Here is a 22,068-nt window from a genome sequence, read left to right on the forward strand (position 1 = left end):
AAAAAAAAAACTTAAATTTTAATTTTTAATACAATTAAATTTCTACGAATCACTATTATGACGATAATGATCTTTTTTTTTACAAAAAAATGCGTTTGGTTTTTTGAATTTTTGTTTAAATTAACATCCTACCCCCCGTCATCATCATCATCTTCTCTCATTTCCATTTTTTTTTTTGTTAAATTAAAAATTAATTGCATTTTACATTTACATACATAACTTAAGATACACCATGCCCTCCACAAAAAAAATCTCCCATCCATTTATAAATGTTAGGTTTTTGCTGTTGTGTATCAATGATGCAGTCAATAGTTTTCTTTCTTTCGATTTCATGTATTCTATACTAGTGCCATTACAAAATATAATAGAAATGTAACGCGTAGTCAAAAAAAAAAAGAACCAAACTTTGCTGGTTCGTTCAGACTATGCTAAATTGAAATGTTTTATTTTTTTGTTTTGTTTAACCAAATTTACTTTTTCAAAATTGTTTCTGAATTCCCATAAAGAAAAAAAAGAAGAGAAAAGACAAGAGCGGGTACAATTTATCCTCTTTTTCTCTATCTCGTCCCATTCACAATTTTTTGAATAATTTTTGTGTTTATTTTTAGAAAAATAGACAATAGACGACAAATATCATCCAAAGAAAATCGTACAAATCATTTTCTTTGCTAAGTGTTAACGACTAATTCCACAACAAAATTTCTTTTCGTTTTTTTTTCTGTCTAATCTTCCATACTTTCATGCCTGCCGCCGGGCGATCCGCCGTTATTTTTTGGTGAAATTGATCTCGATTCACGATCCTTCGATTTTGATACTGAACGATCGCTGCAAATATTTTTTTTTTAATTTTAATTTCTTATTCAATTCCATCATTTAAACGGACCATTTTGCTCAGCCTAATTTTTTTTTATTTACGGAATGTAGGACCATGCAAATTAAACATTTTATACTTACTTTGATCGAGATCGACCACCCTTCGATTTTGAACGTGATCGAGATTTAGAATCACGTTTCAACGAACGAGAATGGGAGCGAGAATCGCGTTTCAATGATTTGGAGCGATCGCGACGACTGAAAAAAAAAATGGAAAATCAATTAGAAAAGCGTCAAACGGCCAAAAGAAAAATTTTTCTTACTTTGATCGTGATCTTGAACGTGAATTCTTTACGGGTGATTTAGATTTGCTGCGATTTCCTCGAGATTTGGAACGGCTACGTGACTTCGATCGGCTGCGTGATGACCTGAAAAGTGCATTTCTATTACTTCATTTGGATAAGGTGAAATAAAGTAAAAATTGAGAGAAATCGTTTGGCTCCAACTTTAAACTTTAAATTCAAACAAGTGCAACGTTTCATGCGATTGATTATCTCAAATTGCTTTCGATCAACATGAAAGCATCGATGCAAAAACGGAATAGAATCTGAAACACTACCTGGATCGGCTACGTCTGCGCGAACGTGATCGGCTGCGTGACTTAGATCGACTGCTGGATGAACGTGAACGACCACCACGTCCACTGCCACCGGCTCCATTGCCTCGTCCTCCTCCACGTCGGTCTTCGACTAACCGTACACGACGTCCATTCAACTCGGTATCATCCAATTTCTCGATGGCATTCTTCATATCCGAAACTGAGGCAAACTCTACAACACTGTTGGATGGTAGATGGAATATTGGTGAGTTGAATAACTGGAATTTGCAAAGAAATGTTGCATTTCAAACTTACCCCTCATTACGACGCTGTTTATGGGCGTCAGCATATGTCACTTCTCCAGCCTGACGCATATAATCCTTAAGATCCTGAATGAGATTAAAAGGGCCATTAGTAATTATCGAACTGTTACTACCCAGCAGGACGTGAAAATTTATTTCATTAAGTTAAACGATATTTTTGGGTTTTGAATTTGTTTCGGTTTGTTAACGTACGTGTGTTGTCATTGATTTTGTGTCTTCGATTGTTAAGACTCAAGTTTATTAATTTCGGTGGCCAACGGAAGTGTTATCACATTGAAGGGTGCCCAACACCGAGTTTAAGTGTTAATTTGAATAGAGAGGTTATAATAAAGGTATAAGACTTGAAAACTTGAAATTAATGCAACAATCGGATGGAAAGTGATCAGCATGCATGGATTGATTCAAACATTTTGTCATTGTTTATGCGATTTGAGGATTATAATATTTAGGGACGGAACATGATTTTAATCTAACTTGTTACTGGCTACGAACACCAGACTTAACCTGTCACAGACGGCAAGCATACTAACAGTTTCACTATCTGATCTATTACTTCATTTGATCGAAGATTTTCATAGATTGATTTCAGAAATCTTTTACTTCATTTGTTTTGAACTTGCTTTTTGCTATATAAGAACTATTTAGTCAGAGCTTGTCGTTTATTATTACTGTCGTTGTCGATAACAGATGACAGCCGTCTGTAACAGGTTAATGTCTTAGATCTGTAATTCTATAACAGTGAAGAGCTGAAACAAATGGTTCGGTCTTTAACTTCTTTTCGTAGTCTATTTTACGGAAATAATTTCGTTGAAATTAGCGGAAATTTAAAATTGAGATACAATAATCTCTGCTTCGTTGTATACAACTGACAAAACTTTATTTCCTTATTAACAAATTCCAATTGAGTTTTTAGACTTTGAAGTACTAGATTCGGCATTGATTTAAAATAGAGTCCACATTCAAACCAAATGTAATACTTTAATTTTGTAGCGAGTAAGTCTTCCGTTCGAAACAATTTAATTGCTTATATTGGCCGTACTCACACTTTTAGAATCTGTATCAGTTCTGGTTTCAAACATACACTACCGTTCAAAAGTATTCGATCATTGACAAACTTTGAGAGGGCGCTAAAAATCGAAATGGTACCGGATTTTCACGAAAGATGGCGCATTGGATAGCTTGATCCTTTATCTTTCAAGGAAAAATATAAAAAATGTTTTCACCAAATATGAAATTTTTGAGAAATCCTAATTTTTGCAAAGGTCTACATAGTCGGGGAACAAAGTTGTTCCCAGGCCATGCAGACCTTCCGGAAAATTGAAAATTCTCCAAATTTTCATATTTGGTGAAAATATTTTTAAAATATTTTTCCTTTAAAGATTAAGGATCAAGCTATCGAATGCGCCATCTTTCAGGGCTTATTATTGGGAATTTCAGTTCTCAAAATTCTAAAAATTCTTAAATAATTCTAAAATTTCTCAAAATTCTTAAAAATTCTTACAAAATTCTTAAAATTCATAAAAATTCTTAAAAATTCTTAAAAATTCTTAAAAAATTCCTAAAAAATTCTTTAAAAAAATTCAAAAATATTTTGCATTTAATGTGAAAGTCAGGGTTTTATGACAGAAAATAACCTTAATGTACATAACGCTAAGTTCAATATGATGAAATGATTGAAAATGTGCTACATTGGCGTAAAACGTTAAATACAGAAAACGTGCGTACACTTGCTGCCGCGATAACTTAAGTAATTCTTTATAGGGATTCTTTGAAAAAACAGCCTACCGAAATCGGTCGCATTTTTTATATGTGGAATTTTTTATATGTGCCTAGAACGGACTTCAACCCTAGAAGCCAAAAGCACTTTCAAAAAAATTCTTCGAAGCTTGTGTGGCTGGTGAAAGGTGATCAAAAACTAAAAACTTGCACTTTTCTTACAAAAGTTTCTCCAGTTACACGAGCCGTGTGGCGCGTCATTAGAAAGGTAATCACATGTACTGTTTATAGAGATATGGATTTAGGTAGTCTGTGGTTTGGAGGTACATGGGTCTTAGTTCATTCGGTGAGTTTTGAAAGTAAGTTTAAGCATGGATGTACATGACATTAATTATTTTCTGGTGGTTCCGACCAGTGGGTAGTTAAGTTTGAAGATTGGATTTTTATTGGACTATTGGATATTCTTAAAAGAATTTTTCCCATGCTTAAAAAGCTTATGAAAGGGAATATTTGAACGAGCGTAAATATTGCGACCAGAGCGAAGCGAGGGCAGTAATTCACACGATTTAGGTAAGAAATATGCCATCTTTCTAGCGCTTTTTAGTAGACTCATTTTTATTGGGTGTAAAACATCGCTCGCTGAACCTTCAACTCAGAGCTCTCTTTGTTTCTTCAGAAAATTAAATTAATTTTGAGTTTTCTAAACGGCCAGTGAAAATAAAAGAGATACACAATCAATGATGTAGCAAATAGACCATTATTGTATCGCTTTTTCATCTGACTATAATTTTGTGTTCTTAAAAACACCAGCTTATTCAAAAATAGTAAGAAAACTGGGACTGCAATTATTGGAAAAGTTAGTGAGTCAAGGGAGATGGGGCCTAGTTTCAAACTCAAAACTGTCTTTACATTAATTAATGGTTTTTTGTCGCTTTGACAATGCTTTCATTTGAGCATTATGTCCAGCTCGTTTAAGATATGTCGCCACTATGTCAGAGCGACTTCATCAGTCGAAATCGTATCAGACACAACTTCATGAGATAAAATTGAATTTTGAATTGTTCGATTTTATAATCGTAATTGACAATTAAAAATTGACTTAGATACGTAAATTTGCATGAACTTAATTTTTTACAGCAAAAACAACCAAATTCTTAAAAAATTCTTAAAAATTCTTAAAAATTCCTAAAAATTCTTAAAAATTCCTAAAAATTCTTTAAATTCTCAAAAATTCTTTAAAATTCTTAAAAAATTCTTAAAAATTCTTAAAAATTCCTAAAAATTCTTAAAAATTCCTAAAAATTCTTTAAATTCTCAAAAATTCTTTAAAATTCTTAAAAAATTTCCAATAATAAGCCCTGCCATCTTTTGTGAAAATCCGGTACCATTTCGATTTTTGGCGCCCTCTCAAACTTTGTCAATTTACACTGAAAACACTCAATGATCGAATACTTTTGAATGGTAGAGTAGAATTTAAATGGAGAAACATCCAAATGTTTTTTTTAAACATTCCGCCGATTTGCATACATTAATTACAAGTTTAATGGTGCGATAGATTGTTAAACTATTTTCGGTTTTGATTGTTTTGTTTTGGTAGTTGCTAAACCCAAAAATATCATTTAAATAAAACAAAAAATTTGAAAAAAAAATACAACAAAATAACTAAACTTAAATGATTTTGATGATTAAATAAATATTTTCTTACATAAAACACTGTGGTTTGGTTTCATTTAAAATGCGATTAAATATCATCTGGCAACATATTTTCGACCATTACCTTGTGGGACGGCAATGAAGTAGTGGAGGACGGTACCATAACGTTTTATTTATTAGATTTGGTCACTGCCACCACACAAGCGCACAAGAAAGTTGATTTTATTTAACTGGATGGAGATGAATCAGTGTTTTTTGTACGAAATATTGGAAGAAAGCCATAGTACACAGCACTTTCGTTGGTCGGTTGCAATAGCATTACACGAGTGAGGTATTGATAAGTGAGCGTCAAACAACGGTATTACGACCACCAATTCATTTTTTTTCATTTTTTTGGTATTCATTTTTGAACGTGTGTGGTTTATATGCGATTTTTCCTGACCCAAACATTTTTTTAGCCAACCTCTCGACAATGGTTTTTTTTTTGAATAGATTTTATTGACTGGTTAATTTTCGAGCGCTGTCTTGTATATTTGTTTCACACGGTATACTTAGTTTGGTTTTTTTGTGTGAAAGGGGGAGCCCTATTTAACGTCTGATTGAATGTGTGAAGCACCACCAAATTTATAGCGTCTCATTTCTCTCAAGTCACCATTGGGGGGGACCATAGTCTCTTAGTCACAAGTATCATCAGCGAACCCATATTTTTGGGAGGCTTTCTTCGAAAAAATATGAAATTTTTTTTTACTCATTTTGTTTTAAACTAATTTTAAAAAATGTTTTTTTTTTTAATTGTTGCGATGTTATCCGCATTAAAATTTACGAAAATATTTCAATTTTTTATTTTAACAAAATTATAGCTTCTAAAACATGCAATTCAACAAATTTCAAATTTTTAAAAAATTTTCTTTTAATTTTAATTTAGAAAATTTAGTTTGTGTTTGACAATAATGACAAAATTTTGGTTTGAATATTTTCATAGCTCTCCGTTCTAAAATGGAAGACATTTATCGTGCAAATAATTAAAAAGAAAATTTCACTTGATTTAACATGGACGGAAAAATTGTCTCATTTCATTAATCGATGGGTAACAGTATTTAAAAAAAAAAAGTTCAACGAGCTGAATCCTGCCTCCACTATATTAATAGTGTGGCGGAATGGAATCGATTAAACATTATCAAAGAGACTAATTACAGCGACTGGTTGAAGCAGGACTTACTTTAGAGAATTTTAATTCCGAAAATTCCGAAAATTCTGAAAAAATTCCGAAAAAGTTCCTAAAAATTCTGAAATAATTTTTCGGAATTTTTCAGAACTTTTTCGGAACTTTTTCAGAATTTTCGGAATTTTCAGAATTAAAATTCTCTAAAGTAAGGCCTGGGTTGAAGAGTCTTATGCAAGTTATTTACGATTTTAAGTAAAGGGAAAGTACTGTATCAGCGATGAAAAGGATCAGTCTTACTTATAATGACGGTGAATAAGTGAAAGTTAAACTTTCATTAGAACAACTAGAACGGTAGTTCCGTGGGGGAACATGAAAATGATAGGACATTGAAGCAAACCTTTTCATCTATTTAAATCATCTAAGATTGTAAGACTTATCTAGGGTTTATAACGGAATGTAGGTATTTCTATCGGTTATATAAAACGTCTTTACCAATTCAATTTGCTAAGCTAAAATTATTCGTAGCTTTAGCTATCGGATTATGCGAGAAAAAAAAAACGAATCTAGTAAATTGAATGAATGTTAAATGGTTATGTGTTCACAACGAGCATTTCTAATGACCAATAAATTAGAAAAACAACAACAGTTGTGTTGCGTTTGTCAAGAGTTTTTGTTTACGATATCAGTCGCGAGTGACAAATAGAAATTTCCGGTCAAAAAATCAATTAAAAAGGGTAAGAAGCTAAGAAGTGGTGATGTAATGATTGACGTACTAAGTCTTTCGAGGGATTCTTTTGAAAAGCCGCCGACCAAAATCGGACCCATTTCGCCTGGGATTGATATATACATGGTTTGAAAGGTCTTTGCCAGTGGACCTCAAAACAGGCCTCACACGGTCTCTAGCCACACCTGGTTGCTGGTTGAACATCTGCGAAGTTGGTAAAATGGTGATTTTTATCCGAATTTTTTGGCCGTCATAAACGATCGTCCCGGGCGAGAGTGGGCTCGTTGGAAAGCTGAGTTCAAGTAGTTTCGGGTCATGCCTAGTTTGATTAGATTCATTGATATATGTTTGCAGAAATTTGCAAGAAAAATTTTCAAAATCTGTGTGAACTTCAGACAGGTCTGGGCTGGTACTGATGACGCTTAATGGGAACCTAACATGCTAGTCGTAACATACATTGTCTAAGCTTTCCATTGATACCCCATTTGCAATGCTGGTGATTGCTGGCGAGTTTTATGAGTAGCGGTTGTGCTAACATAAAATTCTGTTATGTCGGCAATCACCAGCACTGCAAATGGGGTATCAGCGGAAAGCTTACAGAATGTATGTTACAACTAGCATGTTAGGTTCACATTAAGCGTCATCAGTACCAGCCCAGACCTGTCTAAAGATTTTGAAAATTTTTCTTGCAGATTTCTGCAAACATATATCAATGAATTGAATTAAACTAGGCATGACCCGAAACTACTTGAACTCAGCTTTCCAACGAGCCCACTCTCGCCCGGGACGATCGTTTATGACGGCCAAAAAATTCGGATAAAAATCACCATTTTACCAACTTCGGAGATGATCAACCAGCAACCAGGTGTGGCTAGAGACCGTGTTAGGCCTGTTTTGAGGTCTACTGGCAAAGACCTTTCAAACCATGTATATATCAATCCCAGGCGAAATGGGTCCGATTTTGGTAGGCGGCTTTTCAAAAGAATCCCTCTTCTCGTTATTCCTTTTTCATTGAATTCAGTGGCCATCAGATAGGGAACGATAAATTGGTCAATTTGAGATAGACTATCGTTGCAGATGGAATTGCAGTTCCAGTTCTGTTATTTGAAAGCAAAACAACGAATTTCGTTTGAATAGTTAACGAAATACGGAACTTGAAAACGTCCATAGGACATTCAGGATCTATTTCCAAGCCCATGTAGATTCGTGCAATAAGAAATTTATGGGAAGCACAGGTATCGGGTATCGCGTACACAATTATCGAAATACATTGATTCAGTCAGAACCTTATGTTAGTGCAAAGGTCTAGTGATTTGTTTTGTTTGTTTGTTTGTTTTTTACTCGTAAGCGTAAGCGATTGTGTTTGTGTTTTGCTATCATCAGGTTAGCGTATAAAATAGGGAAAGGCTGAACCAAAGTTTTGACTAGTAAAATTTCGACAATGAATCGGGAAACGGAGGTAAATTAATACCGACGTGAAAACGTATACAATAAATACCCACACAAATCTACGCGCTAAAATTTCTCCTACAAATCTAAGTGTTATGAAATATGAGTTTTTGGACACATTGGGCACATAAATAAAAAAAAAATTAAGTGCAGTACACGCACACCATTGAAACAAAAAAAAAACTCTCTCTCTGTGTGTGAAGTTTCCTATTAACGTTTCTTTTGATCAATTTTATTATATGATTTTGATGTTCGTTGTTTTGTTTTTTTTATTTTTTTTATTTGAATCTTCTAATTAAAACTCGATTTACGGCAAAACAAAATAGAAAACAGTAAAATTAACAAAAAATACATACCTTCCAGTTGACTCGGCTTGACAAATTCTTAACAATTACCCTAAACTCGGTGCTGAATGCCGGTCCATAGTATCTTGATGAAGATCTGTAATTTTTGGATCTGGGTGTATATCGCTTGAATTCTTATCATTTAGAACCGGGGTCCATGCAATTTTTTTTATTCGTCTTGCACGCGCACACCCCGAAAGTTTTTTTTTTTTTTTTTTTTTGGTGCACACGAACGCATTGGATTTTTTGTTTTCATTTGATTGTTTTTTGTTTTGTAATTTGCTTGCTTGTTTGTTCGGAACGTTTCGTGTTTTGTGTTACGATAATACCAAGTTACCAAGTAAAGAGTACCAGACACTGACCAACCAATTATTATTATTTTTTGTACATTTTTTTAATAATACCAACCAAACTGCTCATGATGATAGTTCGAACAAATGGTATGAAGATTATGTGCCAAATATACGAAAAGTTTTTTTTATTTTTTTAATTTTTGTTTTAAACCAAAATGAGGTGAAGATGGAAGCAAAACCAATACCACATAAATTACATATATATGCCAAAATGAGCCAACCAAGGTCGCACGTAGGTGGGGCCACATTACACCACACACAGATTTTTGTTAATTTTATGTTTTTATTTGCCATTTTGTCTATATTTGTTTTTAAATTTGCCGTAAAATAAATTTTTAATAAAAAAAAAAATTTAAGAAGAAGATTTTTGAACAGGTCAATCACCTCTTTGTTCAGTGCAAAATTTGATTTTATTTCAAATTTTTTTTTTTTTGATGTTGAGAAGCGTCCACATTTTTATGAAATTTTTATTTGTTTTTAATTAAAGAAAAAAATCCAAAAAAAAAAACTCAAAATCAATTTGTTAATCAACTTATAGCGCAGCCCTAAGCTAAGTCATATTCGTTCAACTAAAATTTGCCAGACAGAGAGAATTAGAACGGTAGAGCTATCAAATAAATAATCAAATCAGAATTTTCTATTCCACGGAAATCCAAAGATGAATTTCGTTTCAAAATGCATAATTAAACGGATTTTTGTGAATAGTTTTTCTGGTGTAGATATTTTTTGTATTTTTTTTTGTATTTTTGTAATTTTGTTTTGATAAAATCTGTTGTATTCATCAATCTTACTTCGAAAGTATACGCAAGAGTGCGCCACCATCAGTTCCGCAATACTCCATCACATAAATCATCCCGTCAACGTTTTCATCATTTTATTTTCTATTTGAGAATCGTCACCGAGCTACGGGCCTCTCTCTCTCTCACTTCGTGAAAACCAGATTATCAACCGTCCACAATGGCCTCTCTCAGTCAAGTCACACACAAGATAGTATTTTTTTGCCGTCTCTTCACAAGTGTTATTATCCTAATTAATCCGTTTAACATCACTCTCTCGATTCGGGAAGAATTGGGAGGGGTCATCTCATCATCATCATCATCATCAAATCAGTGTCAACGATACGATCTCTTTCTCTCTTCATCAGATATCTTCAAAACCGTCTTCATCAACGCATCATCCCTTCATCTTCTAGTGTTATTTTTCACTAAAAAATTATTAAAAGTTTTTTATTTGCGATTGATGAATACAGACAGTAGTACTAAGGAATTTTTTTTTTGGTAAATAAAAAAAAAACGTTGGTGATAGATGGAGATTATAAGTAAAATGATTTTAAAAACAAAATTATCTCAATTTAGAATTTTCTTTCGTTACCGGTGGTTTTAATTCGAAAAAGAAAATGAACCAACACTCGTTCATCGTGTTCGTCGTTTTTGTTTTAGTTTGTTTGAAATGCGTGTCCGATATCAAGACGAAAAACAAATGATTTTCAATCAGCATGCGTCTTCGTCCTCATTTTTTTTTTTTGGAATCATCCCGTCATCTCCCAGTTGACCAGACCAAAAATCCTATACAGTAGTGAACAATGGGGGCCCATCCTCTTCCGTCTTAGACTTATGGAAAGTGTGTTAATTTCAACAGAGAAGCGCTTCTAGTCAGATAATAGATAACAATCGCATCGGCAAACCACAACCGAATTTTTTTATATTTCATCGTCTTCATTTCTGGGCGCAGAAGTAGACCGACTCTATGCGAAACCTCACAGTGCTTTGTGTTTTTTTTTTTTTCATGGAATCCACACCATTTTGGTAATCGAAAATCATTTGTTCTTCGGCTCGCATAAGAAAAGGAGATAATTTGATCTTTGTATTTTAAATAAATGTCCAAGTTCATTTCGAGAGAGACATTTGTGTTCAATGACAAAACTAAAAATTTATTGGAAGACCACGCGGTTTTATATCTCAAAACTATTTTTTTTTTGTTAAAGAAAAAAAATTGCTCAAATCAAATGTCCCTAACTCGTATTTGTTTTCTCTCACAATTTAACGGCAAAACAAAATCAATAAAATTAACAAAAATACATACCTGCCAACTCACGCGGCTTGAAAGGTTTTCAACAATAACACGATATTCTGTGCGTAACGGAGGACCATATCTTGATGCAGCTCTGGAATTTTTATATAGTATCTAGTGTATTCGAATGTCTCTCGTATAACATTAACGGAACCGAGTCCATGCATTTATTTATAGATAAATGGTTTATAATTGCTTATTTGAGTTAAATGTCTTAAAATAGATGACTTTGGTTGGTTCGATTAGGACAATAATGTGTACATGTAGTAATTTTCTCTCTTTTTTTTTAACAAATAAAAAAACAATTGGCACAACCATCTTCATCTCTCATTTAGTATATATCGAATTCGATGTTATTCTGTTCGCCTTTTTTTTTCTTTCTTGAAATTAATAAGCGATATAAAAATGAATTTTTCCTTCGACTTTTTGGTTTATCCCTAATTAAACGGATGTTTAACAAAAAAAAAAAAATATTTTTAAAATAAAACGAAAAAAATATTTGTATAGATTTGCAACGCTTGCACTGAAAGATAATAATGGGCGATCCAAGAAAATATATAAATGAAAAATTAATAATAAAGAAAATAAGCAATTAAACCCCATTTCAGTTTTCATCAACAATCAACAAAATATACAAAAAAAAATTAATAAAATTTCTCTGCGTTCTTTTACCCACAACCCATCTGCTGTTTCAAACCTCTCCCTGAATACGAACATTAAAAACCCGTTACTAACTCAACGTACAAATTGGTCAAGTAACGAACGTTCTTCTCCACAAGTAAACAAATTTTCAACCAAATAAAAACAAAACGAAAAAAAATAAATAAATTCTTCAACACTCACTTGTCATTGTATCGACCACCACCGCCGCCCCGACCGCGGCCACCATATCTGTCACTGTCGTATCTGTCTCTGTGACTACCTCTGGCTTGTCCACGGGCCGGTTCCACTACCACTCTGCCAAAAATAAGGAAAGAAATTTGTTAATTCACTGTATTGCCCGAATGGGCATTTAACAATAGTAGAAGGTGGTTGGAAATTATTCTCTAAAGTGCGTTTCCAATTCGAATTATAAAGCAGACCACTGAAACCAGGCATGAGAGCCGACGAAAATCTAAAATCAACTACTGCTCGTAAAATATCTATCGGCAACCTTCAACCTTAAAAATACCTAAATCCCAAAAATACGTTCGCATGACTGGTTCAACAAAGCGATCAAATGTTTTCTTAAATATGCACTTGTCAATAACCAGTGAGTCGGAGTGTAAGTACAAAATTATGCTGTTTGGCGAAACCTTCTCTAATATTCACATCCTCAACATGAAATATTCAGTCGTAAAAAGAGCGCAACGAAAAATCGACGTTCGAGGTACAGCTAAACGTTAACAAAACTAAAATAAGTTCCACTCCACTTTGATAAAAAAGATTTAGAAAATGTTCAAGCAACATCTACGGATTCTGTAAGCCAGAAATCTTTACAATTTGATTAGTCTAGACTCAATTTGATATAAATACAGTATGTTGATGTTTAGGCTCTATTTAGTATAGTCGTTTCGTCATTTTAATGGGCGTCACATTATCAGTCGCATTGTCTGATATGAGGAAAGTTATGCACTAATCGTAGGTTTCTCATTCGTCATCTTTTTAGAGAACATGTCCTCTTTTTAGCCCCGTACGAAGTACAAAGGGGCTTATAGGATTACGATGCCGTGTGTAATTGATAGAATTCGAAGCAGACGGTAAGGGCAAAGTGTTTGCCTATGTTCATAGATGACGAATCCGCAATAAAAATTTTGTCTGTCCGTCGATATCTTGAGTAAATCAAATCCGATTTCAAAATTTTTTTTTTCCCTGAAAGATAGTCAAAATAGTGAGGCTAAGTTCGAAGATGGGCATATTTGGGTCGGCCCTTCGTGAGTTAGGGTCGCCTAAGTGCTTTAAGGTCTTTTGGTGATATTTATGGCAAAACAAACGATGGAAATGTAAATGAAACGGCAAAAGATAGGTAATGTTGATACCGATCCAGGAAAAAAACGTTTATTAAAATCGGGTGAATGGCCCGTGAGTTAGGGCCCTAGAAGTGAAAGGCTCCTCGGCCCTAAGTGTATTTTGCATATAACTCGAGTAAATTTGATCCGATTTTCCTAAATTTTGTTTCATTTGAAAGGTAATCGAACGAGGAATAGAATGTTGTTGAAAAAAAAATTAAATTTGGGTCCTTGGACTAAGGCCGCTCCTCGGCCCTAAGTGTATTTTGCATATAACTCGAGTAAATTTGATCCGATTTTCCTAAATTTTGTTTCATTTGAAAGGTAATCGAACGAGGAATAGAATGTTGTTGAAAAAAAAATTAAATTTGGGTCCTTGGACTAAGGCCTCTCCACGGCCCTAAGTGTGTTTTGCATATAACTCGAGTAAATTTGATCCGATTTTCCTAAATTTTGTTTCATTTGAAAGGTAATCGAACACCAAATAGAATGTTGTTGGAAAAAAAATTAAATTTGGGTCCTTGGACTAAGCCCGCTACACGGCCCTAAGTGTATTTTGCATATATCTCGAGTAAATTTCATCCGATTTTCCTAAATTTTGTTTCATTTGAAAGGTAATCGAAGGCCGAATATAATGATGTTGAAAAAAAATTAAATTTGGGTCGTTGGACTAAGGCCGTAACTAGGCCTTAGGCCTCTCAATAAATTAAAATTTTAGGTCAACTTGAAATTTGTGTTACATTTGAAAGGAACGTCGTACGGGGCTTCGTAATTGCGCTATGCGCAATTTTTAAGATGTACACATTTCATAATAATTTGACTTCAACTAGGGTGGACGCACTAGGGTCACGTGCGCAATAGATGTACGGGTTCGTACGGGGCTCAGTCGCAGCAAACGCTCCGACTGTTCTGACGGCTCGTTTCATCTCGTTCTTCTTTTTTACAAAAATTCTAAGAACATCACTTTTTTGAAGAAGACGTCGTCTTTGTCCTCTTTTTTTCAGCTCTTCTTCTTATTTAAGTAAATTTAATGCAGCTCATACCTAAAGAACGAAAAATTGCGCTCCGCTCACATTCTTTACCACCTCTCATTTTTTCATACATTAAAATAAAAGTTTGTCATTTTACAAGAACAGCGTAGCGTCGTGTGAGATACCAAATATCACGCAAGGATAAGGTAAAACGAAGTCTGTATTCAGGTAATATGGAGTGGATGTCATCAATGAGAAGGAATACAAAAGAATATCAGGAAGATTTCAGTGCATATTGTACACAGAATTTTTGATTTTTAGCATGAACTGATGTAAATTACACAATAGTTGCACAAAGAGCATGTACACTGTACAGTTGCTGTAATTCCGTGTCAGAAATTCACTTTTCGTCCTCTTTTTGTATAAAATTGACATCCGTCGGTATGACTAATCTATGCTTGGTTAGACCAATAACATTTCTCGTTATCGAAATTTTAGTAAAAACATCAGAGGACTAAAAATGGATTAGAATATCGAGGCCATATTAATGCACAATGTTCTCAGTTGTTTGTCAGACATAATAAAACTGATAAACATCTACCCGAATATCTACCCGTCAACCATATACAAGATAAGATAACTTAACTAAGGCGCACGACGCAACCACATAAACCATTATATCATCGATGAATACTACTCATAACCGAAATTACTTTCAATTCTTTCAGCAACATGAAAAGAACCAATATATCAAATCGAAATGAAAAGTTAATTTTTCTGTCTTCATAATTTATATTAAATGGAAACCTACGACCAAATTAACCACAAAATTTCAACATTTTAACACCATAATCACCATAGACAATAACTTGTTGAAAAATCTCTTTATGCTAACCGTACGCCCACCAATAAAAACAGAAATCTAACCAAATTAGTTTGCGATGTTAAAATAAAATTAAGAAAACCATATTGTTAAGTTCAATGCCAATAGATGAATAACCTGGAACTGCTACCCACCCAACAGCACCAACAAAAGTATGTATTATAATATGAAAAATCTATGAATTATGAATGAATATTTTGCCTATGATTTTGAATGTAATTATGCAATCGACAGGAAACATTACTAATTATAATTGATTGTCGTTGCTTAACAAAATGGCAATTCATTTAGAAAAAGCTGAGTATGTTAATCGACGGGCCCGTTTAATGGATGAACTAAGAGACATCTTTTAAATCTAGTCAATCTTTGGACGGTTCAGAAACGAATGAGGCCCGATGTGTTCATTGGAACGCAGAACACCTAACATAAATCAGTCCCACATTGCAGTTAGAAACCCATAGAACGATCTTTTAACAAAAAGTCTTTGCTGAAAGGTCTACGGTGCCTATCGCGAAATTTGCTAGTTTTCAAATCAGACACGAGAAATATCTCAATCAAAATGAAATTTTTGAAATTCATTCTTGATGTGGAAGAAATATCTTAATTTTGACATCAATTTACTTGTCTATACGATGTAAGACGCCTGAATTATTGGCCATGATCTCATGTGACTGTGTATGTACCTACACTTATTTACTGATTAAGAGTGATATCGCCAAATCTTCAGGTGATTTTTTTAACTTTGGGAACAAGCGGTCTCCGATTTTAATGAGTGATAGCTCGTTGGATTCGTCTTTCAATTCTAGGAAACACGTATCTTTCACTTTTTCTAGAAAAAAATTGTTTTCTGTGAAAAGCGTTCAAAAGTGAAGACATGTCAGAGGGTACCGAAAACAGTTTTTCGACAATAACTCAAGAAAAAATGATTTTAAATTGCTATATTGTTGTACGAATGTCGGCCTTGGAAAGACCTACAGGTAGAGTATAAGCACCGCTTGGTGCGAGTAGATCCACGAGAGTTATGACTAAAAATGTAGTGAATGTTCGGAGAGTCCGCCTTCTCTGTAGCTTCGATGTTCCACGAAACTGGCATTGGCATTATGGGCTGGAGAACATACCAGACGTTTGACTCATCTTGATTCGACTTTCTACTAATCGAAAGGGATCGTAAGTCCTCGAATTTATACTTTGAGGCTTTCCAAATCAATCGAATTGTATCGACGATTCTAGATTTTCAAAATACGGTTGGTTGACTCCCTACACCGTGTGTCCCACTTTCACATCAATGGATCGACAGAATTCATGATTTTTGGATGTCATAACGAATAAGTAATAACAGAAATTCATGAATTGGAATTTAATTAATGAAATGAAAAGCACAGAAACACAGAAAATCGATTTTTCTCATGGCTTTCGGTGTGATGATGAATGGAAGGTTTCAAGTATAATCAACAAATTACACGCATCAAACTCTGTACGGAAGTAAATCCATATTACAGTCGTCGTTTCGTATAATTTGTGTAATGTTCGTGGTGCATTATTTATGTAAAAAAAAAAAACAAAAATTCGAACATAAAACGGCTAAAACGACGATGAAAAACAATCCAACATTTTCATTGTTGTGGCGTTTTACATCGCAAAATTCAGTGCAACATTTTATGAAAAATACTGAAATGTTATTCGTCATCGTTTTGCGATAAGGTCGATGTGAAAAAAAAACGAAAGAAAAATTTTACTGACTGAAACGATTCCAATGGCAAATGAGTCAAATTGTCCTACATAGAGAAAAAGGCCGGTCACATTGAATTTTAAATGGCTTAAGTCTCATTTACCAATTCTTGTTTATATGCAATTCAACCCTCTCCACACGGTACACCATTAGTGGACTGTGAAATTAAACATAGAATTTTCAAATCGTCTGATTGTAAGTTCAATCGAATGTTCCGAATGTGACAACGTATTCGATATAGGTAAAGGAATAAAATAAAATAAAATAAAAAAATTCTTGACCCCACTGTAACCCGAATCGTTCGACGCAGTAACGTGCAGTGGAGAGAGCATTTACAGCAACGTAATAGAGTTAGAGAATCCCAACAAAAATTTCTTCGAGAAAAGTGTGACGCAGTCTTTGAAGTACAATTTCTAAAATGAATGATATCGCTAGAGTTGACGCTTTCAGCTTCGTTACGCAAAAATTAAATTTTACACCCAATTTTAGTTCAAACAAGCTGGCTTAGTTTTTCTCATCATCTGCCAAATAATTTTTACCAAAAAAATTTGACTGGAAACAACCAAAATTTTACCAAAAAAATCTGCGTCGCATGTGGCAGATAAATTTTCTTGCTGGTCTGTTCCTGAACTTTTGCCACTTTGCGACGCAGATTTTTTTGGTTAAATTTTGGTTGTTTCCAGTCAAATTTTTTTTGGTAAAAATTATTTGGCAGATGATGAGAAAAACTAAGCCAGCTTGTTTGAACTAAAATTGGGTGTAAAATTTAATTTTTGCGTAACGAAGCTGAAAGCGTCAACTCTAGCGATATCATTCATTTTAGAAATTGTACTTCAAAGACTGCGTCACACTTTTCTCGAAGAGATTTTTGTTGGGATATCAGTCGTTTTAGAAGTTTTAGAACACTGCTTTTTATAACAGTTATAATTCGGAAATTTGAAAATTTGACGAAAATTTGACGATATTCGAAAATTTGACGAAATTTGACGAAATTCGAAAATTTGACGAAAATCGAAAATTTGACGAAATTCGAAAATTTGACGAAATTCGAAATTTGACGAAAATCTGCCACCATTCAAGAAATATCTCTAAAACCCCAATTGACCCACCCATTTCCAACTTTCGACATTTTTCACAAATGCCCTTCTTTTCTACTCGTAAAACTCTGAGACTTTGCCGAAGAAAGTAACTCTCTATCTGCCACCATTCACAAAATAACTCTAAAAACATAATTGACCTACCCATTTCCTACTTTCGACATTTTTCACATATGCCCCTCTGTTCTACTCGTAAAACTCTGAGACTTTGCCGAAGAAAGTAATTCTCTATCTCTCATAACCCAAAAAAATATTAGTCCTTTCATCCTACGCTCGAGTAGCTCAAAATGTGGTCACTCTAATCACTCTAGCTCAATCGAATCTGCCCCGATTTTTTTAATTATTTTTTTGTTCGAATCGTGTTACGAATACCTTTCATTTGATGGGTCGCACGCCTCTGTAGGTTTCCATACAGCTAAGCTACAGCCGAAAACGCGTTCCCGACCCTCGAAAACCACACTCAGAAACCACTTCGAGGCCAATAAAACAAAATTCTGGTTTTTCCTGGGGTAATGGCGCATCACATTTTCATTTTTATGCCCACCCTGAGGTTCCTGCAAAATTTCATGGAGATTGGCTGACTAGTTTCCGAGATCGACCGTCGATAGATAGACAGATAGATAGAAACATACAGAGTAAGTTGAAAGATTGTTTGGAAAACGTTAATTTGGTGCATTGTCTATCAAAATGACCAACTTCAAAACGATGTATCTCCGGCAATTTTAAAGTTACATAGTCGAGTGATAGCTCGTTTTGCTCGTATTTGAAGCGCGAATAAGATAGAATAGGATTTGTGGTGATACAGGCCAAAGGAAAGAAACTTAAATTCTCGCCTATATATAGTTGCCGCGTCTCAAAAAAATTTCTTCGTTCTTTTTTTGGAAGTTAGACTGCGTCAAGTCCTCCGCTATCGCTCCGGACATGATATAGGCAGAAAAATTGAAGTATTTTACAAGGTGTTTGGCTAAGACTAATTCAATCGATCAAACAGACAACAAAAAATTCGTTTGAATTTTCTGTTCGAGTTCTTTGTTCTGCGTCTGCACACAGACCATATTTAACAAACAATGAAGAACGAAACTGGTTCCAAAAAGTACTCATCACACTTGCGACATAGCTAAAATAGCTGAAAAATTTATCATCTACACCATCATCCCACACGTTAAACATTATACTGCATGCAAAAAATATATCGTTCCACGTTCGACGAACAAAATAAATAAAAAAATTCTCGATAAATAAATAACCGGAGGTCGATAAACTACAATCAAATACGCAATTGGTTTCAGCATAATCATCATCTTGGGTGAAGTGAATTTTATGCGAGAAGACGGATTTTATGTTTATTTTAGAATTGCTAAGTGGTTTGTGTGTGTTGGAACAATGTTCGGACGTCAATTGAGTTGTGGCGAGAAAGATATTTATTTTGATGACCGACCCCAAACCACTATGAAACCACTATGCGTGCAGAAGTTGTTAAGAGAAGCTATTCGACTGCATAAATTAACCGGACAAAATTTGTAATAGAAATCGGTCGAGACTCGGATTATCCGGATTTAGGATTCTGATTCCAAATAAAACACAAGAACTATCAGAGTCTGCAAAGAGTGAGAAATGACTAAGAACTGAATTTGTATGAGTGGCCGGAATGTGTTGACGAATTAAAAATTGGTAATAATTGATTGACACACAAAATAAAAAACATCTAAATGTCAGATCAGTCAAAATAATGGTACGCCTGTTAGATGAAGATTACCGAAACTTCTACCATTTGTTTTTTTTTACCACTAATCACTATTTACAAACATCAAAATGTTCTATCTACTTTACTCACAAAACAATTATTGCGAACTTATGTATTCAATTCATGTTCGATTTAACACACATGGAAATTGATTCACTTCCATTGACAACTATCGCAAAATTCACCAAATTTTCTTTCCGAAAAAAAAAAAACAGAAGTCCGTTCCAATTAGTCAAATCCGAAGTCAACATAATTCTTCCGAACTTTTTCGCAATTTTTTAACAAAGGGTCAACATAATGGCAGTGGAATTGGTGATTTGCCGGTATAAAAACACTTCAAGCACAGAACAGTTTCTTATACATAAATTCCCTTCTTGTTTGTCTATTCTAAGATTACTAAAATTTATGAAAATCAATAAAAACGCACTTTTTCGCGTACCTTTCTCCCAGCAATTCTTTTCCATTTAACTCATAGACAGCATCGTCCGCATCGCGATAATCTTCAAATTCCTGTAAAATTCGGAATAAAAAAAAAATTAGAAAATCAACCAATCAATTCCAAGCCCGACTGAATCCAAAAATATTTCGAAATAACTTACCACAAAGCCGTAGCCATTTTTAATCAATATGTCTCTGGTTCGTCCATATCCCTTGAAAAATCGTTCCAAGTCTCGTTCACGGACTCCGTATGGTAAACCTCCAACATAAACGCGACTTCCTACCATTTTCTGCGAATTCAAGACAAATGAACACCAAAATTAATTTTATTTATTTTGAAAAAAAAAAATCAATGTGGCGACAACAACTTCAACTTTTTTTTAAAATGGCGGTGCCGCATTCTAATTGCGATTTTATAAATATAACACTTCGTTTTCGATATTTTTTTTTTTAATTACGTCAATAAATAATTAATTATTAGAATGCCACTTACTTAATCAGTTGGAATAATAATATTATTGAATGCTCTGGTTTTCTTTTTCCTCAACAACAGTAACTTATCGGTGTTTAAACGAAATGTAAAAGCGAAATTTCAATAATATGCTTATCGCACTACGAGTCCAACTTACGAATGACAATGTTTAGTGAAAAAGAAGGAAAAAGAATCGAAGAGGTCTTACGTATGCGGTTGCTGGAACGATGGAAACAAAAATTGAAACGACTTGAAAGAATTTCCCAGCCGCAAATTATGCTACTTCAGAGATGCTAATCAAGATGGAACTAGTTGTTATTATTAAGATGCTTTCGTGTATAAACTTTGAATAAGCTAACTGCAACTATATAGCAACGCAAAAAAGGGACCTAGTTCAAATAGGTCTCAGTAAATTTGACATTTGACAGTAAAACAAAGGAAAAATTTGAATAAAGCCTGGTTTCAGTTAAAAATGTTCGCCGTCAGAGAGCATCGTGGAGGATTTCTATTGGTTGAAATTCGTCTCTTTCGTTTTTTAAACCAATAAAAATCCTTCACGAAGTTTTCTTACGACAAAATTTAGTTTTCTTTCGCGTTGCCAAGTGTAGTTGAAGTACACATTTTCGCTGATCTAGTACGATGAAGCAAAACAATACATTTTCAAATTTGCATTCATGTTTGTATAAAAACTGGAGTCATTTTGTCGCTTGACATAAGAGTGTTTAGCTCTATGTTTACATGACGTTTCTATTGTTTGAATGATTTTTCAATTGTTTTAATTCCAACAGTCAAATAAACGGCTGGAAAACGGACGACTGTGAGGCCAGCCTAATGCTTGAAGCTGGAGTGCTTTTGTTCAACTAATCCCATTTTGATACATTTACATTTTCACAATAATGTAAATACAATTGCTAAGTTACATGGCGGACAATGCGTTGATTTCACTAAGTTCTCTGCACACTTATATCAAGTATGTATAATTGGTATTTCGACTAACTGTTGATTCAGATAGCAATGTAACGTTAACCAAAAATTTCTTTTGTATTTCAGCTCTTTTCGTATTGTCTTAAAATGTCAAACTTGCATTCGAAAATGTTCTCTATTACATTGAATCAATCAAGGGAAATTGGTAGCAAATGCAAGTTTGACATTTTAAGACAATGGGAAAAGAGCTGAAAACAAAGGAAATCTTTTTACTTGAAATACTTTGTCGATTACACAGCACACCCAAAAAAAAGTTTTACGTTTTAATCGCCCAAAAACGCGATAAGACAAATGGTTCACTCATCCTTACACCATGTACATTTAAAACATACAGTAAGTGTCATACAGATTTTGACGTTTATTTGTCAATTTAAAAATAGATCAAAGCTAATTAATGATTCGTAATGATACAATCATATCATATCATCTGTTTTTTAGTTTTGAAAAGATGTCACAAGCAAAAATAAATAATAAAAAAAAAAACAAGTTTTCAATGGATTTGAACCGGGTACCTCTCACACTCCAGGCAAAGACTTTCCTGCTAACAGGCCGTT

At 34.0% G+C, this 22,068-nt stretch overlaps 1 protein-coding gene across 14 annotated transcripts; it reads right to left on the reverse strand.

Annotated features, from left to right (window-relative positions):
- Positions 1 to 255: 255 nt before the first annotated feature.
- Positions 256 to 20,718, reverse strand: LOC119067765 (serine-arginine protein 55). Of its 14 annotated transcripts, XR_005086028.1 has the most exons (12): positions 20,552 to 20,711; positions 20,220 to 20,348; positions 20,060 to 20,130; positions 12,052 to 12,165; positions 11,221 to 11,302; positions 9,930 to 10,342; positions 5,156 to 5,822; positions 1,727 to 1,800; positions 1,433 to 1,651; positions 1,137 to 1,241; positions 955 to 1,071; positions 256 to 825 (listed from the first exon to the last, which is right to left on the reverse strand). XR_005086028.1 is itself a non-coding variant. In XM_037170902.1 (10 exons), the coding sequence occupies exons 2-10, from the start codon at positions 20,343 to 20,345 to the stop codon at positions 723 to 725; spliced, it is 1,023 nt and encodes a 340-aa protein (XP_037026797.1). In that variant the 5' UTR covers positions 20,346 to 20,348; positions 20,552 to 20,718; the 3' UTR covers positions 256 to 722. The 14 variants fall into 14 exon arrangements, 10 of the variants coding, with proteins under 10 accessions (XP_037026797.1, XP_037026799.1, XP_037026794.1 ...); XR_005086030.1 differs by lacking the exon at positions 5,156 to 5,822 and having other exon boundaries at positions 1,137 to 1,229; positions 20,552 to 20,716; XR_005086027.1 differs by lacking the exon at positions 5,156 to 5,822 and having other exon boundaries at positions 20,552 to 20,716.
- Positions 20,719 to 22,068: the final 1,350 nt, after the last annotated feature.

Source organism: Bradysia coprophila, assembly GCF_014529535.1.
Source record: "Bradysia coprophila strain Holo2 chromosome X unlocalized genomic scaffold, BU_Bcop_v1 contig_128, whole genome shotgun sequence".
NCBI lineage: Eukaryota > Metazoa > Arthropoda > Insecta > Diptera > Sciaridae > Bradysia > Bradysia coprophila.